Here is a 19,438-nt window from a genome sequence, read left to right on the forward strand (position 1 = left end):
AGTTCATTTGATATTTTAATAACAGTTAAGGTTATCGGCGACAGATATAAGTTTAAGTTGACTCTTTTAAATACAAACACTGGGCACAGCAGCATTAAGGTAAATGTTGGCCAGTTCTCCGCTGACACTTAGGCTTTTGCTTGGAGGCCAAGTTTAGACATAAAAATCGAGGGTCCAATAATCCCATCCTATCTCGTAGCAGTTGGCCTTTCTTCAGGAAGTGTCAAGCTTACAAGGTATTGTTAATTTCTTTATTTGCCACCCTTAGCCTTCAACGTGTTGATCCGCGCCAGGATCACTTCTGCCTAAACAATAAGGAATTGAGTAAGCGCCAGCTTAGTACGAGCTCTCCTAGTTTCTCACGCAAGTCGATTTAGCGCATTTTTACACTGGAACCCATGGAGGACAAGTCTTGTTCGTCTCGTTTCATAATTGTCTTGTTGACACACTTGTTTTATGTGCGGTGTTGAACGCTTTCAATTTCAGTTGGCCCAGGGTTTGGACCGTGGAAAGCACAATCGTGCTTCGTCCGTTCTGGTATGGGATGTCATTCGAGAAACGGGGGCTAAGCAACAGTTTGCTACAAACGCTAACTCTGAATTCTCCAGTGGACTCCCAGCTGATTCTCTCTACAACATGGACAAATTCGCCGGTGACACCTATGTCAAAGACAGGCGAATGCATTCGTTTTGTGATCGTCCACTCTGTGATGCTTGTATGCTTACTTCTTATGCCACAACCTCGTATTTATTTCAGCTCTGCTTCGCCTTCTTCTCTTGCTTTGGATGTTCCTCTTCCTAATTTTAGGCCAAAATGAAAGTGTGGTTTCGTTTGCATGGGTCTCGAAGAACTCCTTTGTTGTTGGTCTTGCTAGTCGTCACATAAAACTCTATGATATTTCCGGTAAGTTATGTTCAAAACTACTTTTAAACCAGTGTGTTCTTGCTGTTCATTGTTCCTGTTTTTTTTACTGGTTGCTATTTAGCGTTGTGCAATTCATTTGCGACTTCTGACCTCTTCTCTCCATCCAGTTTTGCGCCCAATGCCCTGTTTCCTGCAGTCAAGTATGTATAAGGATTATGGATAAAAATCTGTGGGCTTTTGGATTTTCAGACACTGCAAAGACCATCCAAATGACTCAGACGCGACTTGTCAATGGGCTAACTTCAGATCCTCTCTTGCCAACCAGATTTGCCTCTTTCTGTCAGGTAAATCAAGGGCCACTTTTTGCAAATTCAGTTCTGGTTATTTGGAATAGTTTTTTTGCGCGGCCGATTGATTGCATTTTCTTATTATTAGCACATGTACCTGCCTCAAGGGGTCGTTTTTTTTAAAAACTGTGTTGCGTTTCATTTTTTTCACGCATATAGAATTATTCTCCTGTATTTTGTCGAAATTAGTTGAAATATTATGAAATAAAACAGTTCTGTTTATTTGCATTTTATCGCATATTATCAAATCGAATTCAAAAAACAATACAGGGATCAGAGGCCATAGAATGCTTCACGAAGTACTAAATTCCGAAATTTTTTATTTTGGCAATTGTTACCTGCATGGTACTTTCGTTTTAAGCATTGCAACTTTCTTTGCCAATCTCGTCAACCACACGCTTTTTTAACACTTTGGCCAGAACCAAATCGGTCTTTGGACTTCAGAAAACCTTGAAAAACCGGTAACCATTCTCTACTTTGTTGTTTTATGCATGATTCACCCCTCTCCACTACCTGTCCCATTGACGCCGTCTTTCGTCTTTGTAGATTTATATTTTCTCGGAACGAAAGGAGGTTGTCTGTATGAAATGGAGTCCATTGAGGTGGGTGTTGGTATGTTGAGTGATGACTACTATTGCTTTTTGCAATGCCAATCGCTTTTTGCCAGGTTTGAGGCAAATTGGTCAGTGTCATGATTTTTCAATGTCGCATGTGACTGATTAGAGGTGATAGCTGTAGCGATTGCCGATCGTTCATGGAAAGCAGTGCCAATTTTCTGTTTAATCTAATACTTCGCGAAAATACTGTTCGTACTTTGAGGCAGCAACATTCCGTTTATTTTTTTGTACATATTCTGCTTGTACCACAGGTTCTAATGAAGAGTGGTTTACCAAATTTAGAAAAGGCGATTAAACTTGCGATGTCTAGTTGGTAACAAATACTTGGTGTTCATCATTGCTAACTGGATGTTATTACGACCGTCATTTTGCGAATCTTTACAAACTTTGGTAATTTTATCAGACTACAATGCCCATGTTTATGGATGTCCACTCGGTAGCGACAGCTTTACCCTGCCACACTTGAGTGGCTGTAAGTAAACGGCGCTCTTCTTTCTCTTGCATTCTAATGAGCGCGTAACAAGTTAGCTTTATGCCAATTTCAGAGTGTAAATATTCCGCATCTCTCAACCTCGTGTAACTGTAAATTACCCTCAATTCCACTCCATGTGTTTGCCGTACGCAATTAGTTTCGTTATATTGAACATATCACGCTCTGTCCGTAAATGCCCCCCATAGTTCTGTTCCGTAAAATTTTAATAGGAAAGCATCTTTTTACAATAAACCGGATGCATTTGAAACTGTCTTTGTTTTTTTTTTTTTTTTTTGATTTCTGAATTTTGCACTTTTGGACATGACGACTCTGAGCTTGAAAGATTCCCCAACTTTAAATTTCTAGTAACGGTGAGATTTACTCAGTTCTGTTCTAACTCATCCTTTTTACGTTTACGATTAGTCTTGAAATAGTTTACATTGATGCAATCAGATTATCTTGTTTAGACAACAAATTCTGTCGGTAAGGTTTCCCAAATTTCGTCCCAAGTCCCCACTTTGGAATGGTATATTTCCTTATCTTGACATTACTCCGTAAACAACTGTGAACAACCTATGCTAATGCTGTTAGTTTAAACCCAACTCTTCCTTCTTGTTACCTTTTCAGAGAGGGCTGGCTGGGCGTCCTGCTGGCTGACTCTGTGGACATTAGAGTCTACAACGCTCTTCTCACTTTCTCACGTCCCATGGAAGAGTGTGAACAATTTCTCTCTGAACTACGTGCTACCACCTGTAAGTGCTCTGCTTTTCCGTTCAGATCTCATCGCCGATGGTGTTCCATCAGTCTCAGTATGTTGAAGGCACTGGGAAGCACCAATAGTAATTAATAATTTTGAAAAGGCAGGTCGCTTATATTCACCTTTATTAGATAATGTCACTTCTTGCCATTCAAGAAGTAACTCATAGGATAGTTGAGATTTCATTACATGTGCCCTCCACGGTGTTCTTGTTAAGGTTCAGTAAAACTTTTTGGAGTCCATGTATCGAAACAATGAGCTTAAACGATTAGGAGAATGAAATCCTTTTGGAGTGAATTTCGATGAAACCAACGGGTTCGAATTGAAGTGTGGCTTTCTTTTTTCGATAGATTACAATATTGAAAGAATATTTCAAAAAGTTGGAGGTTTTCGAGACTTAATTTTGGTGTTATAGGTGGTTCACGGTCTATTTTACTTTAAAGACTGGGACTTACCTCTTTTTTTCTAAAAATTTGCCCTTCAGTTTAGACTAGTTTTCACAAATTTGATTTTTAGATCGCGATTATGTCAAAAAGACAGGTATATCTTTGTCTAAATTAGTAAAATCACAGTAAAATTATGGTTCGGATCATGTTAGCCGGTTTTAAAATTCAGTAATTTTCTAAAGGTTTGTTAATCATTAATCATGATTTGAAATTGCGATTTCTTTACTAAGAGAAGGCTGAAAACCTTTGTATTGATTTCGTAGTAAAAAAGAAGCGTCTGCGGTGTTTTCGGGCTACCTCTGAATAGAAAAATTGCATATTCCGTTTCAACGTTAGTTATTTTGAACCTTTCTTTTATTCAGAATATTGTGATTCTGCACTTTATAAAAAATGCCATTTACACTGTAACAGTACCCCTTTTTGTGCAGCAAGGATAGACGACAACGGAAGTGCCGTGACCGGGACTATTGCCCCCTTTGTCTCTTTCGCGTGGCACGGCTCCATTGTAAATTGCATTATCACCATCGATCATATGGGTTGTCTTAACGTCGCCAAGGTCAACGAAATGACCGCTCTTGTGAGTTGGCACGTGATCTATCATCTCTGAATAAGGACAATGACTAACATAATTGCGTATCTGTGCTTCTAACTCCTCCTCTCTAATGCAGAGCTATGCCCTCATTCCACTCCATGAATGGTCTGATTCACTCAAATCTAAATTCATTCAGAAAACTATACCTAAAGTTTTCTTATAGCTATGCCCTCACCAATACCAATTGATGTTACTATGGAAGACTTGCTACCTTTGTCCATAAAGGCAGGTCTTCCCAAAATCTCGTGAATCTACTTAACGATGCTTAGACCACCCTATGGTGTAGCGCAGAACTTGTTTTCCAGAGCTCTAGAGAAGTCCTCTTTTATTTTGAACTTCTGTTGTATCATTGTAGTAAACAGTTTGGATATGTATTGAATTGTACACTTTGTTCTTCATGTCCGTATTCTTAAACACATGGAACTACTTAATTACAGGTTACTTGTTGATCCCTCGCATAGACTCATAAAGTAAAGTAGTGTAAATATGGATTTAAAAACTATAGCTTGAAGGATTTTTGCGTGTCAGCGTGCACTCCTTGTAAACGTGCTGTTGACCTCAAACCATTACATTACATCCAACCAATTTTTTGGTCTCAATTCCCTTGCTTCTTGCTGCTTTAAGAATATGGATACGTCTAATGCAACAGGTCTTATAATCCTCGATTCATAGACTTGGTCGCCCAACCACACACTATTGTGGACAGTCAGTTCCGCTTGGCTGGGACTTGACCGCACAGGTCTCTTTGGCCCTCGTGGCTACACCTTCGAGCATTCCGGCATTTGTGCAGTGGAACAGGAAGGAGCGGTGGTGCCGCCCTCCTCCCCCTCGGCACCATCTCTTCGTCACCGCCACTTCTACCGCCGTAGTTGTCTATCTGAGCGCTTCGCAAATGGCATCGCGCAGTTGGCTGCCAAGTTCAATGCCAACCTCGACTCGGCAATGCAGAAACGTGCCGATGCTGGCTATGGTCTTGAGGTCCGTTTCTTCGGCAATGTGGTTTTAGTCTACTTATTGGATCGCTTCGGTAGTGGTCCATTCTCTTTCGATGTTTTTGGCAGTTCATCCATAACATTCTTTTTTTTCTTATGGGTATCTATGGTTTGTATTTATCCTTCACACTACTCTGGGGTTGTTTTAGTTGGCCTGTAAAAATCGTTCTATTTTTGTAATGTAACTTACTTCACAGAAGTAATGCGGTAGTGCAAACAATTAGAGGTAATAAACAAGCATTTGATTTATGATCGTTCAAAGGTTTCGTTGGAAACTGGTAGGTTCTAATTTGTGCATACTTAACCCACCACTTCAACAGTATTTGTCCACTTAGAAACGGTGATGACATTATAAATGGGTTCTATGAGAATTAGACAAGCTCAAGTAAGGAAATGCTTCTAAATTTTGGCCTTGTTGGCAATCCTGGCACAGCCATTTTCATACTGTTCGATTATTTTCATTACCGTGCTATTGTGCCCTTTGTTCACATTGGTAATTTAATCATAGTGGACTTCTGCTACAAAGTTGGGCACCTAGTTGGCGGGGCCTGTTAGGATTTGCCAACAGACGGACAATTTGGTCTCTTCGGGAGACAATGTCTGATAGTTTGCATTTCATGCAAGTAGAGTTATTCAAACTACGGGATTCGAGCCTGGAAACTGTCCGTCTTTCGTCGCTATTTTATCGCCTTACATCTACCTAGGACTTTTGCGTTATCCATTGCCCAAACGCATCAACTCTGAAATGGTTAGACAGTGTTGGTAGTTAATTGTAAAGGTTTTGCTTTAGAAGCGGACGTGTTTTTTTCTCTATTTCGATGTAGTGGTCTTTTTAATTGCTAACCAAATTATATCTGGCATACGCGTTCAATTTCACACTTCATTGATACCTATTTAGGTCGTGGAGACACCGTATTCGGAGATAGTGGCGGACGATCCCCAACTCAGGAGCCTTTGGATCCTGATTGAGTGTATTCTTTGGGATGGAATATTTTTTTGTGTTAGCTTGTCTTTCCTCCCACCTTCCGTGTGCGTATTTCTCCTTAAATCCGCGCTCTGACAGATCTTCAGGAATGCGTTGAGGATTGGGCACCCTATGGAAAAAGTGAGCGTTGCTCTTGGTGCTTCTCCCCCGGAAGAAGTTATTAATCATGTTTTGAACTCAATTCCTATGTCATTTGGGAGTTTACCATGAATAATTCTGCGTAGACCACTGAGTTACGAAATACCATAGTTGTTTATGAATGGGCGCATATTTTCCATCGATACTGACATTTTGGTTACAGCAATTGCAAGAGATACGCTGCCCATATTTTTTTTGACAGGAAAATTAAATGATGCTATTTTGTTTCTAAAAGCTGGCATTCCGTTAGTTAAGAGGTTTTCGATTCCGTATTTGGATTTATATTAGGTCTCAATAAATGAATTTTTCTGTTTTAGCTCATTTCCTATCAAGTATCACGTTTAGGGTCTTTATTCTTGTTTGCTAATTTGATTTAGCTTAGTAGCGGCCGTTTGTAGTGTTTAAAATGCATAGAAAGCTCATCATTGCTTGCAAATGGATCTACACAAGCTGTTTAAATGTCAGTGGATCAATTTCATTGACTGGATCTATGTTAATAAATCTTCACTTATCGTTAATCTGTCTTTAATTTTTTTACATTCGACTGTTGCAATGAAACCTGTACTCTCCAAATGACGCATAGACTGGTTTTTCCGCCTATCTTCTCTATGCTCTACCTTCATTTTAAAAATTGCTGATGCGTTAATTTGAAAAAAAATTATGGCCTTTGGATATCCTTGCAAATGACGCAGAGTATTGCTTTGAGTATGCCGTAAGAAACAAGTTATTAAATGCTTGTCCTATACTACGAATCACGGTCCTAAACATTAGGCAAAAATGAGCAACTCGATTATTTAGGTTATTTCTCTGCCGTGAGGTTTTATTTGTCATATTTCTTTATTCCATGGAAGTACTTGGTATTTCGAACCCAAATTTAAACCAAACGCAAAATGCTGCTCCCTCACATATTTTCGGTCATTTGGTATAAACTAATTAAAAGTGATGGTCGTCAAATCCATACAAGTGAATATTAACATTCATAAAAATAACACAATAGTGCCATAGACACGCAACTTTTAATTGATCATTTGTGAAATTTGTTTCCTTCTCTCGTGATAGAAATTATTTATGCCTACATGGCCAGTTTGTTGTTGGTCTATTGTAATTTCTTGTAAGAACATGCTGTTTATCAGATCACGTGTTTAGAAATTCATGGTGTCTCAGTGGTATTGGTTTCGACAGTGGCGGAACATTTTATGAGTTTGTACTCTCCCATTCTTACCATCCTAGTGTGGCGTTTTTTGTTTAATTGAAAGCTTCTTAAGTAAATCAATCGGATATACTTTCCCCATGGTCACTACCATTTGAAAGACTCCTTGCTGGAAATTCCTTGAAATGTTGCAAAGCACTTTAAAGATATTCAGGTTTGGGCCATCTAATCCTAGTAGATCCGCATGGAATTTTGACCTTGGAGTTTTCCTAGCTTTTCCTAAATGTTTTTTCCTCACCTTGGAATAAAAGTTATAACTTGTTAGTGGATCGTAGTGTTTATTTTTTCTGGCCAAAAAATCAGGTGATCCTTCCTTAACATTGAGCTGGCCGTATTGCTAGTTTCTATTCCTGATGCTTATTCGGTTGCGAGACCTTGGCTCTGAACGTTGTCAAATTACATGGTCATTTTTACTTATTTTCATCATTTGTTAATTTGTCACTCGAGTGACTGAACGGTGTAATGGTAGTCGATGACTTAGGAATTCCGAATTGCCCCCTACTTCCTTCTGCTATCCCTTAAAGGCCAGGATCCTACCTGGGGTGGGGTACGTGGTCGTACTGGCATCACCACGGGTTTGCGCTGTCAGGGCGCCTTGGCGATCCTCTGTGGCGACGAGCCGACGGCCTCCAAAGCCATTGACGGGGCTGACTGGCAAGGAATTGACGCGCATTTACCTTTCCCGCGATACAGCAGTTCCAAGCGGTAATCGCATATCCTCACTTCCCCTGACTTTGAAGAATCTCTCAGCCTCTTTTTCAATTATTTTTTTTTTTGAATTCCACTTAGTCTGGTATCAACCAAGTCTTGGTACGTGTATCTTCAACTCCTTAATGCAGGAGATTGGTCTTGATAATTTCACTTTTTCTACTGACCGGATTTTCATTTTGCCATATAAAAAATACTTTTTTCGTCAAAAGTTATTGCTGCAACTGTGTTAAATGTAATTTCTGCATTTATTATTTGGACATACATAAATACTTGATATGAAGGCAGAGATTTCGAAATGCGATTTCTTTGTTTTTTCCTTTCTACGTGTTTATGTTGGATTACGATTTTCCTAATCTACAACTCGTATGCCTTTTTCCGGTTTTTTTCCCCGAAATTATACTTGAGGACATATTCTTATTCAAAAATATTGCTTGAGACTTACCGATAATCAGATATACACGTATTGCTCTATGAACTCCCGGAATTTTTGAAACGTACGGGAGATGATTTGTGTTAAAAATTGAATCACACAAAAGGACAGAGTAGTGTCATAGGCTAAATAGCTACGAGGACTACATTTTCATTCTTTGAGCGTCATTATAATATTTATTTAAAACACTTTTGTTGCTGGTAAGACCGAAATTAACACCTGTTACAAGGGTTTTAAGTTTTATGCAATAGCAATGATTCCTGTTCCAAAATTATTTTCAAGATAGTTGGGTTCTCTTCTTGTCTTTTCACTTTCAACATGTCTTCTTTTGAAACTGGGTGCTTCAATGATTCTCATCATTTCAAATTTCCTTATAACTTTGAAGAAGCTGGAGACAACTTTGTATCCCTCTAGATCGCGAGTTCTGCGAATGTGCATGTGGCCACTGGACGCCCCGGCAGATGTACAGCGTCGGGTCTTCGAAAGGTTTATTTTTTTTCTGCACTTTTCCCTACTCACGAATATTACTTTATCCACCTGACCGTCGGCCTGCTTCCTTTCCCCGATTTCAGCGTTTGCTCTAATCTGGAGTTCGAGCGGGCCGCCGCAATGGCTCTTATCAACCTCCAATTCGATTGGGCTCTCAGTTTTCTTTCACGTGCTTCGGAGTGTAAGTGATTTGTCTTACCTGAGGTAATCGAAGGAGTTTTTTCCTTTATGCCTCCGTCGTCGGTTACCTTTGGCGGAAAGATAGGCTGTCATTTTCAATTTCGTTTAGTTTGTCAAATTTTCTTTGGTGTAACAAACTGAAAATAAGGTTTGAGAAAAAGATTTGCCATTAAATTTCGCTTTATTATAATTATTTTTCCGTCATAAGAGTAGATAATTCCCCTCGCGTATCCAGCATCACCTTTATGATTATTGTGAAAGCTTTCAAGAAAGTGGTTCTACAAAATGTCTCCTATCATTGCGACACTTCCTACTGATTTCCTTTAGTCTAAATTTGTTGCGTTTTTTAGATCCGAGGGCTAATATATTACATTTAAAAGTTTTCACACAAATAGATTGAAGTTGTTTTATGGCATACTTTATGATTATGTATCCCAGACCTTAAAAACTGATTATTTTAATTCAACCTAGTGCGACTTCTTGTCAGCGATAATTTTCCAGGTTTTCTAGGTTAAATCACAGACCACTTTTGATTAATTTAATTCCACTTCACAAATAACTCTGGTCCCCTTCATGAAGATGGTTATCTGTCAAATCTGCAATTAATTTGAAATGTATTTCTATGTTGTTGGTATTTCTCTTCCATTCATGTTACTTTTTGTGTGCAAAAACAAAGATCCTACATACTTGGAAAAATCGGGTGAATTAATCGGGTGTAATCCTAAACTTCCAGATATTTTTTTAAAACGCTTTTTCGCAATGTTATATTTAAAAATATCCCGCAAATTATTGATTAACCCTTTTCAAAAAAAAAATGTCAGTCATTTTTGCAACTCATTTTTTTCATTTGGATACTTGGAGTTTTCATTCCATTCAAATGGTAATAAATGGAAATAACTTTATTATTTGGGAAAAGCTTTTTTACAGATCGTCGTACGAAAGAGATTGAGACTGAGTTGGACCAGGTGGTTGGCGCCTCGGCTGTCTCCACGAGCGCCACCGCGCTCACTGCCTCAGAAACCGACTTGATCGGGCTGGCGCTATCAGGTTTCTCCGACTCTCGCAATCACCTCTGGCGCAACGCCTGCGCTGACGTACTGGGCCGGCTGCACAACCCCTACCTTCGCCTTATGTTTAAATTCCTCACCGTCGCTCGTGGCGACTTTTCCAGCGATGTCGACTTCATGGAAATACTTGTGAGAAGCCATCCCTATCTTTTGTTTGTGAATTGGTTGCTATCCTTCATATTGGCACTTGTTCGATTAATGGAACTGGTTTCAGAGAATTGATGGATATTAGTAGCTTAACATTTTAAGAAATTGTACCAATAAGTGTATCCACTTTATTTGCACTTTAGCCAGTTTGTTGCCAATTTACTTCACACGCCTCTTATCTTTACTAACCTCAGCTGTTCCGAGATTGGTTTTGCTGCTACACCGTTTGTCTATAACCAACTTTTTTTCAGTAACTTTCCGCCCTTTTGGTAATGGCATGACTTTTTTAAATCGTTTCCGGCTTTATTACTATTCCACGTACTTTCTTTAATCTATAATGTGATATGGAAGACGGTGTTTTATTCTGACCTACTTGAGTCGGTTGTACTTTTGGTATTTAAGTATCTTTTGCGAATTTCACAGTTGACTTAGAAAATGAGGCCATCATAATTGAGATGTTATTTTGACCCAGTAGTAATAGCGATATTTAAGAAATACATAATGATGTTTATCCTTTTTACGTATTCCCTTTGACCTTTTGCACCATCCCGAATCCGTTCTTTTTTTCTCAAATATCCCCCAATGCACGATTTTGAAGAATTACTTCGATGTACATGTTCTTCCGGTTAGCTAAAACTGCCAACCATTATGCTTTAAACATATGCTCCGATGAGATTGGTTCCCATATTGTATTATTTCAAGCAGATTCTTTTCCAATGAATTTTTACCCATTCATATAGCGTTCGCTTGTCAACTAAATTTGTAAATATGCGTGTTAAGTTAAAAAATATGTGGCGTTTCTGAAAACCACAGGTGGGTATCATGTCGAACGTAAATCACGAATCCCAAAATAGTTGCAGCTTCATTAATATGTTCTTTGGTGAAGTCTTTTCTCAAAGGAGTCTTACATTATTTTTGATGGAATTTCATATCTTTTTCTACTGGCAAGAGAGCTTCATAACTTGCATTTTGATCTTTGTTAGCTCTTGTCACTTAGATTTTTTTGAAAGGAAGTCCTCTTATTCCTGTTTCTTGAAGCATTTTTAATTGCAAATTCGCCCAGTGGTTCCCCGATCCCGTTGTTTATCCCATAATCGTTCGTATTTTCAGTAGCTTGGGCTTCATAAATTTCTAAGTTCTCTGGGCTAGAATTGTACATTTGTGTTTAAAATCTTCCACTCTTCTTTGAATGGCGCGCTTTCATCATTTTCTTCAATGATTTCATCTTCGTTCACGAATCCTCCAAACCCATTTCTTTTCAATGCTCTTTAAGGGAAGAGTTGTTTATGCATCTCCTGATGGGTTTGGCCAGCCTCAACTAATCGGGTTGGATCTGAAGATTACCTCATGCTAGGTGCCTTATAGACTTGTGCAATTGCTATACTTTGTCAACATTCTTACCTGTTTGCTTCATCTCTAATTTGAAGCTTGACTATGATTAACCAGAGACTCCAGTAGACACTTTACTGATTTGAGAAATCGTCCAACTCTGAGTATTTTTATAACAACCGGAAAAAATCAAATCTGGGCCATTTTTCTACAAATGAGATGCATTCTTTTTGTATCATCCGGAATCAATTCTATCTTTGTAAATTGTCTTGGTTTCGGACGGATTTTTCCTTTTTTTTCAGCCAAGTTTAAAGACTATACTCTGCCTGGTATTTTTAGATTTTCAGTCAGAATCGGCTGAATAGCTTCAATTCTGAATTACCTTAATCTTCAACGTTTAATTCTTAACAGATTTTTAACTCAATCCTACTGTGCTTTCAGGAAAACGAAAGTCTCTCTCTCATCGACCGTCTGGCCTTTGCGTGCCTCTACCTCAACGATGATAAGGTAAGTTTCTCATAATTGTTCCATTTCTCACTTATTTGCCGCATTTCCATGCCTTTTTTCTTTTGTACGTTACACATTGAACCCAAGTAACCGCTACTGTCTTTGGTAAGCGCATAAATTCGAAACTTGGAGGGATGGTTGCTGAATTATTATTGTCGCATGAAGCTGTTTGGTCAACATTTAATGTGTCTATATTGGAAATTGTTGGGGTCAGAAATTATTAACGTTGCATGTCAAGAGCGTCTGCCCTTTTCTCATATCACATCATTCGATTTTATTGGATACAGGCATCCGCTTTACCCTTATTTTAAAACAGAAAAAGGTAATCACAAATAGCTGCTAATTTTATCCACGAATTACTCCAAAGTTTGTATTAGCAGCATCGTCAAGAAATGCAAGAATAGACACAGTGGAGTTATTGCTTCTGAAATTTGGACATCTCATAGTAAGTAATTCCATCCACTTTCCACATAATAGAACTCCATTTTGCCGCTATGCCTATGATATTTTCTGTCTCCTCCTTCCCACACTACAGTTGAGTGAGTATGTGCTCTCAACCTTCCACCGGATGCTTGGTGACGGTCGTCTGGAGGCAGTACTGCTGACAGGCCTCTCCTCGGGCCATTTCTTCGACCTACTGCAGCACTACGTGGACCTCACATTCGACGTGCAGACTGCGGCCATCCTTGGACTCCACGCCTGCTACCTCTGTCGTCGCGCCGCTCCTCCCACTTCCACCGCTGCCACTGCCGCCACCACCACTACCCTTACCACCTCTACGCCCGCAGCAGCTCGCGTCGTTGGCACTGGCCAAAGCCGAATGCGTTTGCGAGGTTACAGAAATGGGGCCGACAGGTCGTCTCTTCTGTCTGCTACAGGGCTGGCCAATGCGGCATCACCGTCGGCTGATAAAATGGTTGCCAAACTGGGTGGTAGGCAACTGGCTAACTGGGTAGAAACGTAAGTGTTTCATTTTGTTATCTAACGGGCGTTTGACTTTTTTATTTGTTAAAATCGGATGGCATGCCATTAGAGAGTAAGCAGCTCTCTTAGAGATGTAGAAGACCACTGCACCAAAAGGCGAACCCCATCGTCTGCTGAGCGCTGAAGTTTTCTTTTTTTTCAAAGTAATGCTGTGGTATCCAAGATGTCATCGCTGTCAAGAGTCTTAATAACTGCCCAAAATTTGCAGAAGTAATCAACAATAACGGTATCGATGGCACTTTCGGAATCATTCATAATTTACTGTGACTATGATGCGATGGACAGGGAATCCCTGCTGCAATCTTTCATAGTTTGAGAAGATAATGCCGTGAATGAATGAAATTCACAGAAACAGTCGCACTTATTCCTTCTGAATCGACTATTATCACTTCATGAAAAATCACTGAGTAACTGATTGCAATCGTGAATGTACTGAGAAGTAGCCACCTCATTCCATCCCCCAATTGATGTTGAGTTTGGCACGTTTTTAGCCAAGGGTGGCGTTAGACGTTACATTTCCTGGTGCTGTGTAAAATTATTGGGTAAGTCTAAGAATTGTCTAGGGACCGAATTCTAGATGACGTTTAAAGAGCTGCACATAGCTAATACAGAGATCATGATGGAAACCATTCTATGCGACTTATATAAGTGATACGATTATTAAAAGGAATCTACTGGCGAAATTTGGCCGACTCCACATTTCGAACTTAAATACTTTGAAAAACTATAGTTTTCATTCTAACCAATTGCGCCGTAATTTAGCGGCTTCTAACTTTTTAGTTCTATATACTGTATGTATATTTCTACGAGTCCTCCATCAAGTTGGCGGATCGGGTAGTTTCACCGTCATAGTATGTGATCCTGATTTCTTAGACTAAACTTCTAGCCGTAAACAACGGGGTTTTTAGTGAAACACAGATCTGCACAGGACCGAATCTTTGAGGCGGCGAGAATATCAGGGCGAACGGATAGGTGTCTATTAGCCATTGGCCAAGGTGGGGGCCTGTACGACTGATGGTTAATTGAGCCGATCAATCGTTCGTGCAAACATTCTAAATCGACTGGATAGTGAAACTGAAGTGCGACTGAGACGTCGGTCACTGATCCATCGCTGTTGATGCATCTTTGTTTGTGAGGTCGTGGCGATGACGCCATGGGTTGAAGATTTGTGTAGTTGGGCCGGTCAAAGTAATTTATGAAGCTCGTGAGCTCTGCTAATTTCTCGTTCATACCCTCGCTGATTTTGAGCTTTCTTGAACTGTGGGAGGACAGAAGAGCAAATAGTTTTTTCAAGGAAAGTGATACCGCTTAAATGTGTCCAAGTCAAGTCCACAAAATAATTTTCTAACACTGCAATGTTGATAGGCATTTTCCGTCTTTGACTGGCACGCAAAGCTCTAACGATTCAAGACATGAAACTCACTAAAGTAACTTGCATTTTTCTAAAGATCTCTGTTATTCTGTTCTATTCATCAGTTTATACTATCAAAAACTAGATTTTTGTTAATTGCCATAGTGTGGAAACGCTTTCATTCAACACGACGTCTTTTATCCCCTAAGATACAAGTTTTCTTGGTTATTATCCTATTCATTTTGCACACTTGCTCAAATAGTTGAAGCAAACACTATCTAAATTCACCACTGTTTGCTTACGACCCCAAACCCTGAGCCATCCAACGAAGCAAATTGCCCAAAAGTTGGGTTTTGTGGCCTTCTTACTCGTTTGTGTTCCCCATCGTCCGCATGTTAATCACATCAAGCTAAACCTAAAACAAGGTGAAAAGCAGTTTACCTCTCGCCGTTATTAACATTTTGAATTAAAGGCAGTTGCGGAAAAATAGAAGTGCAAAGTTGAAATAATTCACCTCTGTTATATTCACTGCTTACCTAAGTATGCGTCTGGACGCCTCGTCTACCCATGTGCTAGACACAAATTCTGTAAATTTTCCGAAGATCCGAAGTTGACATCAGTTTTTTTAGTGTACTGCTCTTAGCACCTTTCCTTTTTGGCGAGGAGTCAAATTTGTCATTGCTTTCATCCTTCCAGCTACCGTGACATGCTGGACCGATGGAGAATGTGGTTCTATCGGGTAGACTTTGATAACTACTACGCCACCCGTCTCGTCACTCCCTTCTTCTACGCTAGCGTTCAATCCAGAGCCAGTAGTGGTGCTGTTAGTAGCAGCCTCAGCGGCAACTCGTCAAGGGAGACCTCCCTCCAAAGCGCTGCCAAACCCCTACCACCGATCACGCCTGTTCGCGGGATTGGTCTGCCTGCTGCTGCTAGTCAGGTAAAGTAAAGTTATTCCCTTTTTTTAATGTAAACTTTATTTTTGTCTGTCTGTTAGCCTTGATCGAATCTAATATCTTTCTTTAGGCGACTAGCTAAGCAGTATATTTGATCATATCTCACTTCTATACTGAATTACTTTCTTTCTTCTCAGAACGCCCTAGATGCTGCAGCTAACCTTGTTTTTTCACCAAAGCATCAAATAATTTCTTATTGAATTTAGCGAGATGGCCTCTTGGTCCACAAAATCTTTAATTCTCGTCTTTAAGGGGAGCCATGCTTTCGAAACCACGCTAATGGTTGAAAAATTGGAGCAATCGCTTCCCAAAGCCAAATTTGTATTTAGAGAATATCAAGGCGATTTAGACCCCTTTTTCCATGACCACATGATTAAATATAGCTCTCCCCAAAAACTTGCACATATTGCCAGGACTCATCTTTGAATTAATTTTTAAAGTGAGAGTTCTTTTCTTTCTGCCGCTTGAACGATATGATTGTATTTAGCGAATGAAACCCAATTTCATGGAAGTACAAAGTTTTGAGTCACTTGATGTCTTTGGCGATCACAAAAAACGTGTCCGATATCCTTACACGTGTTCGCAAATTAGTGAGATTTCAAGTTAATTTCTTTCATCTTAGAGCCACACATCTCCAATGGTATGGATTCCAAATCTTTTTAGCATTTATGCGTTCAACTGGTCCAATCTGTGTCGGGTCATGCCTTTGACTTCTGGTGAATGTTAACAACGTTGAGGCTGTGCTGGAAGCAACCGTATCTTTTACTCACCTGACCCAGATATTGAGTTTTTAATTCCAGTTTTATTTTTATCTTTTTAAATAAAAAAAGCTCCTGCACGATGGGTTTTAAAATCCCCTTGACTTGATAATAAAGCCGACGCAATCTTCCTTCTCTCCATATTTCAAGATAATTATTTTTTTTAAAGGGATTTTAACGAGGTTAGTATGCTCTACTTCTTGCCAGTGGGTCGATAAAATCGTATTATATTCTCTTATTTTTTACATCCACTTTATCTTCCTTAACTATCCTTATTTTTGAGCTGTTACATTCAAGTCTGTTAAACGCCGTCAGATATTCGCCTCGTGCATCTACTGTGGTTGGCGCCTGGGCGGTGTGGTGCGAGGGACTGTGGAGGAACCTACATCTACGCCCGTTCCCTCCCCCGCTGCCACTCCCACTGCCGCCCCTGCAGTAGCCGTAGCTGCCGTTGCGTCAGGAGCGGGCGCTGGTTGCCGTACTTCGATGCACGCAGGTGGTGGTAAGCAGACAATCTGTTGGCACTGCCTCAAGCCCCTTCCGCGTTGCTCCATCTGCCTCATGCACATGGGCTCCGAGGTGAGTGATCTGACCGAGGCAAAGATGAAGACTAGCCGCAAAAAGACCGCAGCTCCCGCTGCTGGTAAAACCGCCACTTCGTCCATCAAGGGCAGTGTGTCAGACGCCACCGGAGTGACTCAATTAGAGGCGCCTGCTGGTGCTGCATCGTTAAAAATCGCCATTAGTTCGAAAACAGCTGAGGAGAAAAAATCGGCGAAGATAAACATCCCGTTGTGAGCTTTTCTTATGATACACGGATGTATGCTTCCTATGTTTGAGCTTTGAACCGGTCAATGTCGATTTTTCTTCAATCGATGGGTCACTCAGCATTAAATTCTTTTAATTTTACATATAAAGTTTCCGTATTTTGAAATAAAAAACCGACACCTATTGACTTAATGAACACGATGAGTTCATCTAAGTTGAAAATTTCAAGTCGAAAATGATTAATGTTTCCAAATACACAATTTTGATTTGCATAAATAGGGTTTTCAATGGCACCTCCTGCGTTATTTTCCTTTAACACCCAAGCTGTATTTTAGGCGACTTATTTTTTGGCGTGAGGTGTCATTTGTGAATGTCCCACGGTCTCTGCTTTCCGTATTGGTTTTCTTCAATTTAAATGTGGATTGGGTGAGAATCGGCGGATAGTTCTCCAGACTGCGCAGATCATTCCTCCGACTCATTTTAGTCTGTGGTAATCCATACCAGACAACTAAGTGGAATTTGTCGATATTTGAAAGGGCGATTTCCACCTTTAGCGATGTCAACATTCGATTCTATTCTAAATTTGGTTTAGTTACTTGTTCTTCATTATGAAGATGTTTAATCATGGGGCTGCATAATGGTGATTCAACAAAACTGAAGAACTAAACAGCATAAAGATATGATTGTAGCGTCGGTGACTTAACTTGAATGTATTCATTAAAATTCATTATCTGAAAACGCAAAAATTGAAATAAAAAATGAATAGAACCGTCAGGTGGGGAAACTCCTGTGCTTAAAGATCAAGTGACTTTGTAAGTCACGTGAGCTAGACAGTACCGTTGATTTCTTGGTGTCAAACGCCATGTTACAAACAATGCAGTTCTCCGCTGACAATTCGACCAATTAGCTGGAATTTGTGCTTCCTACAGGACAGCAACGGTGCAAAAATTCTCCTACACTAACCTGGAGGTGACAGAGTGGTTACTACTCCGACGCATTGGTTGTCCTCCTCCGGGATGGGAAAAAACATAAATCCCGAAAATTCGCGGGATAGGATTTTAGTCATAGTAGATATTCCTTTCTCCTTTACAGATAACTACGAAACCAAAAATCCTGCGAGTTTTTGATGGTAGACTTTTGTGTTTGAAAGCACGAAAAGTAGGAAAAGGATTGTAATCGTATGATTTATTAACGGTTACTTTTTCTCCCTCTTTCCGCCTCTGCGCAGAAGCAAAAAGCCGGAAGTAGTAGGTGGCAGCGATGACGCCAGTCGCGGTGGTCCGCTGCGTCTGGCCAGTTGGTTTGTTTGGTGCCAGGCCTGTCGTCACGGTGGTCATGCAAGCCACATCTTTGATTGGTTCTACGGCGGTGGTGGCGCCAGTGCTCTTTCGCCCAATCTCATCGAGTGCCCCGTCAACGGGTGCTGCTGTCACTGCGCCAGTCTCGACTCCTCGGTGCCACAGCCGCGCCCTACGCCACCGCCTCCTACCACCACCACCACGACGGTGGGCGGTGCCGCTGCTGGCGACGAAACGTCAAGGGATACCACTGCGATGATGGTGACGATGCATGAGCTGACGTTGAATTCAGCTCTCTCTCCCCTGTCATCCTCTTCTTCGTTGACATCACCGGCGTTGACACCCATGGACGCCTCACCGTATGCAGAAGAGGTGGGGGGAAAACTGTTAAGGCGTAGTCCAGTGACACCCGCATCAGTGCCGAAGAACCGCAGGGAGATTGTCGACCCCGTGGTGCTGGCGATGGCGGATGCAGAGAAGGGTGATGAGGGGATGGAATCCGAGGATTAAGGCAAATGTGTATGCGCTTGAGGGCTCGAAGGTTATGAACTATCCCTCCTTGTCATGCTATTCTTTTACCACTGCTTTTTATTATAATCTGCTGTTGACGCGCCCGCGTTTCTCCCTTTTTTAAACGGAAGTGTCTTCCATATAATCTATTTAGTGTGTTTAGTTAGTGCAACCTAGGCATTGCAAACTTGTGTATAGGTGTTTGGTCACGCTTGTGGAAGCAGATCGATCTGGAAGCTAGGTTAGGTCATTAGAATGCCTACCTTCTGATAAAACAGATTAATTTGCGATAGTGCTAATTGCTAACTGCCGATTCTCAGAGGTCGTGTACCATTGTGCCGACTTTTTGAATCGTTATTGGTAAAGTCAGGCGAAAGTAGACTGAAATAAGGAGCGTACCACCTCAGTCATGGATGATGAGCCGGTAAAGCCAACGTGGTCCTGGCAACTACAGTGAAATGGTTGGCGACTATAAGGTAGGGCTTCATTGATGTCAACGGACGGACCGGTCAGAGCTCCGCGGTCTTGCTCGC

General features: G+C 40.6%; 1 protein-coding gene across 1 annotated transcript; it reads left to right on the forward strand. All coding sequences in view use genetic code 11, as the record gives it.

Annotated features, from left to right (window-relative positions):
- Nucleotides 1-456: 456 nt before the first annotated feature.
- EGR_00657 (WD repeat-containing protein) lies at nt 457-18,905 on the forward strand (the record flags this gene model as incomplete). Its single annotated transcript, XM_024489906.1, has 16 exons — nt 457-715; nt 808-903; nt 986-1,064; nt 2,928-3,052; nt 3,932-4,080; nt 4,768-5,073; nt 5,986-6,058; nt 7,945-8,125; nt 8,976-9,047; nt 9,134-9,231; nt 10,158-10,426; nt 12,215-12,280; nt 12,816-13,240; nt 15,312-15,555; nt 16,627-17,123; nt 18,326-18,905. The coding sequence occupies 16 exons, from the start codon at nt 457-459 to the stop codon at nt 18,903-18,905; spliced, it is 3,519 nt and encodes a 1,172-aa protein (XP_024355903.1).
- Nucleotides 18,906-19,438: the final 533 nt, after the last annotated feature.

The sequence above is a fragment of the Echinococcus granulosus genome (genome assembly GCF_000524195.1).
Source record: "Echinococcus granulosus chromosome Unknown EG_S00002, whole genome shotgun sequence".
In the NCBI taxonomy this organism is placed as follows: Eukaryota; Metazoa; Platyhelminthes; class Cestoda; order Cyclophyllidea; family Taeniidae; genus Echinococcus; species Echinococcus granulosus.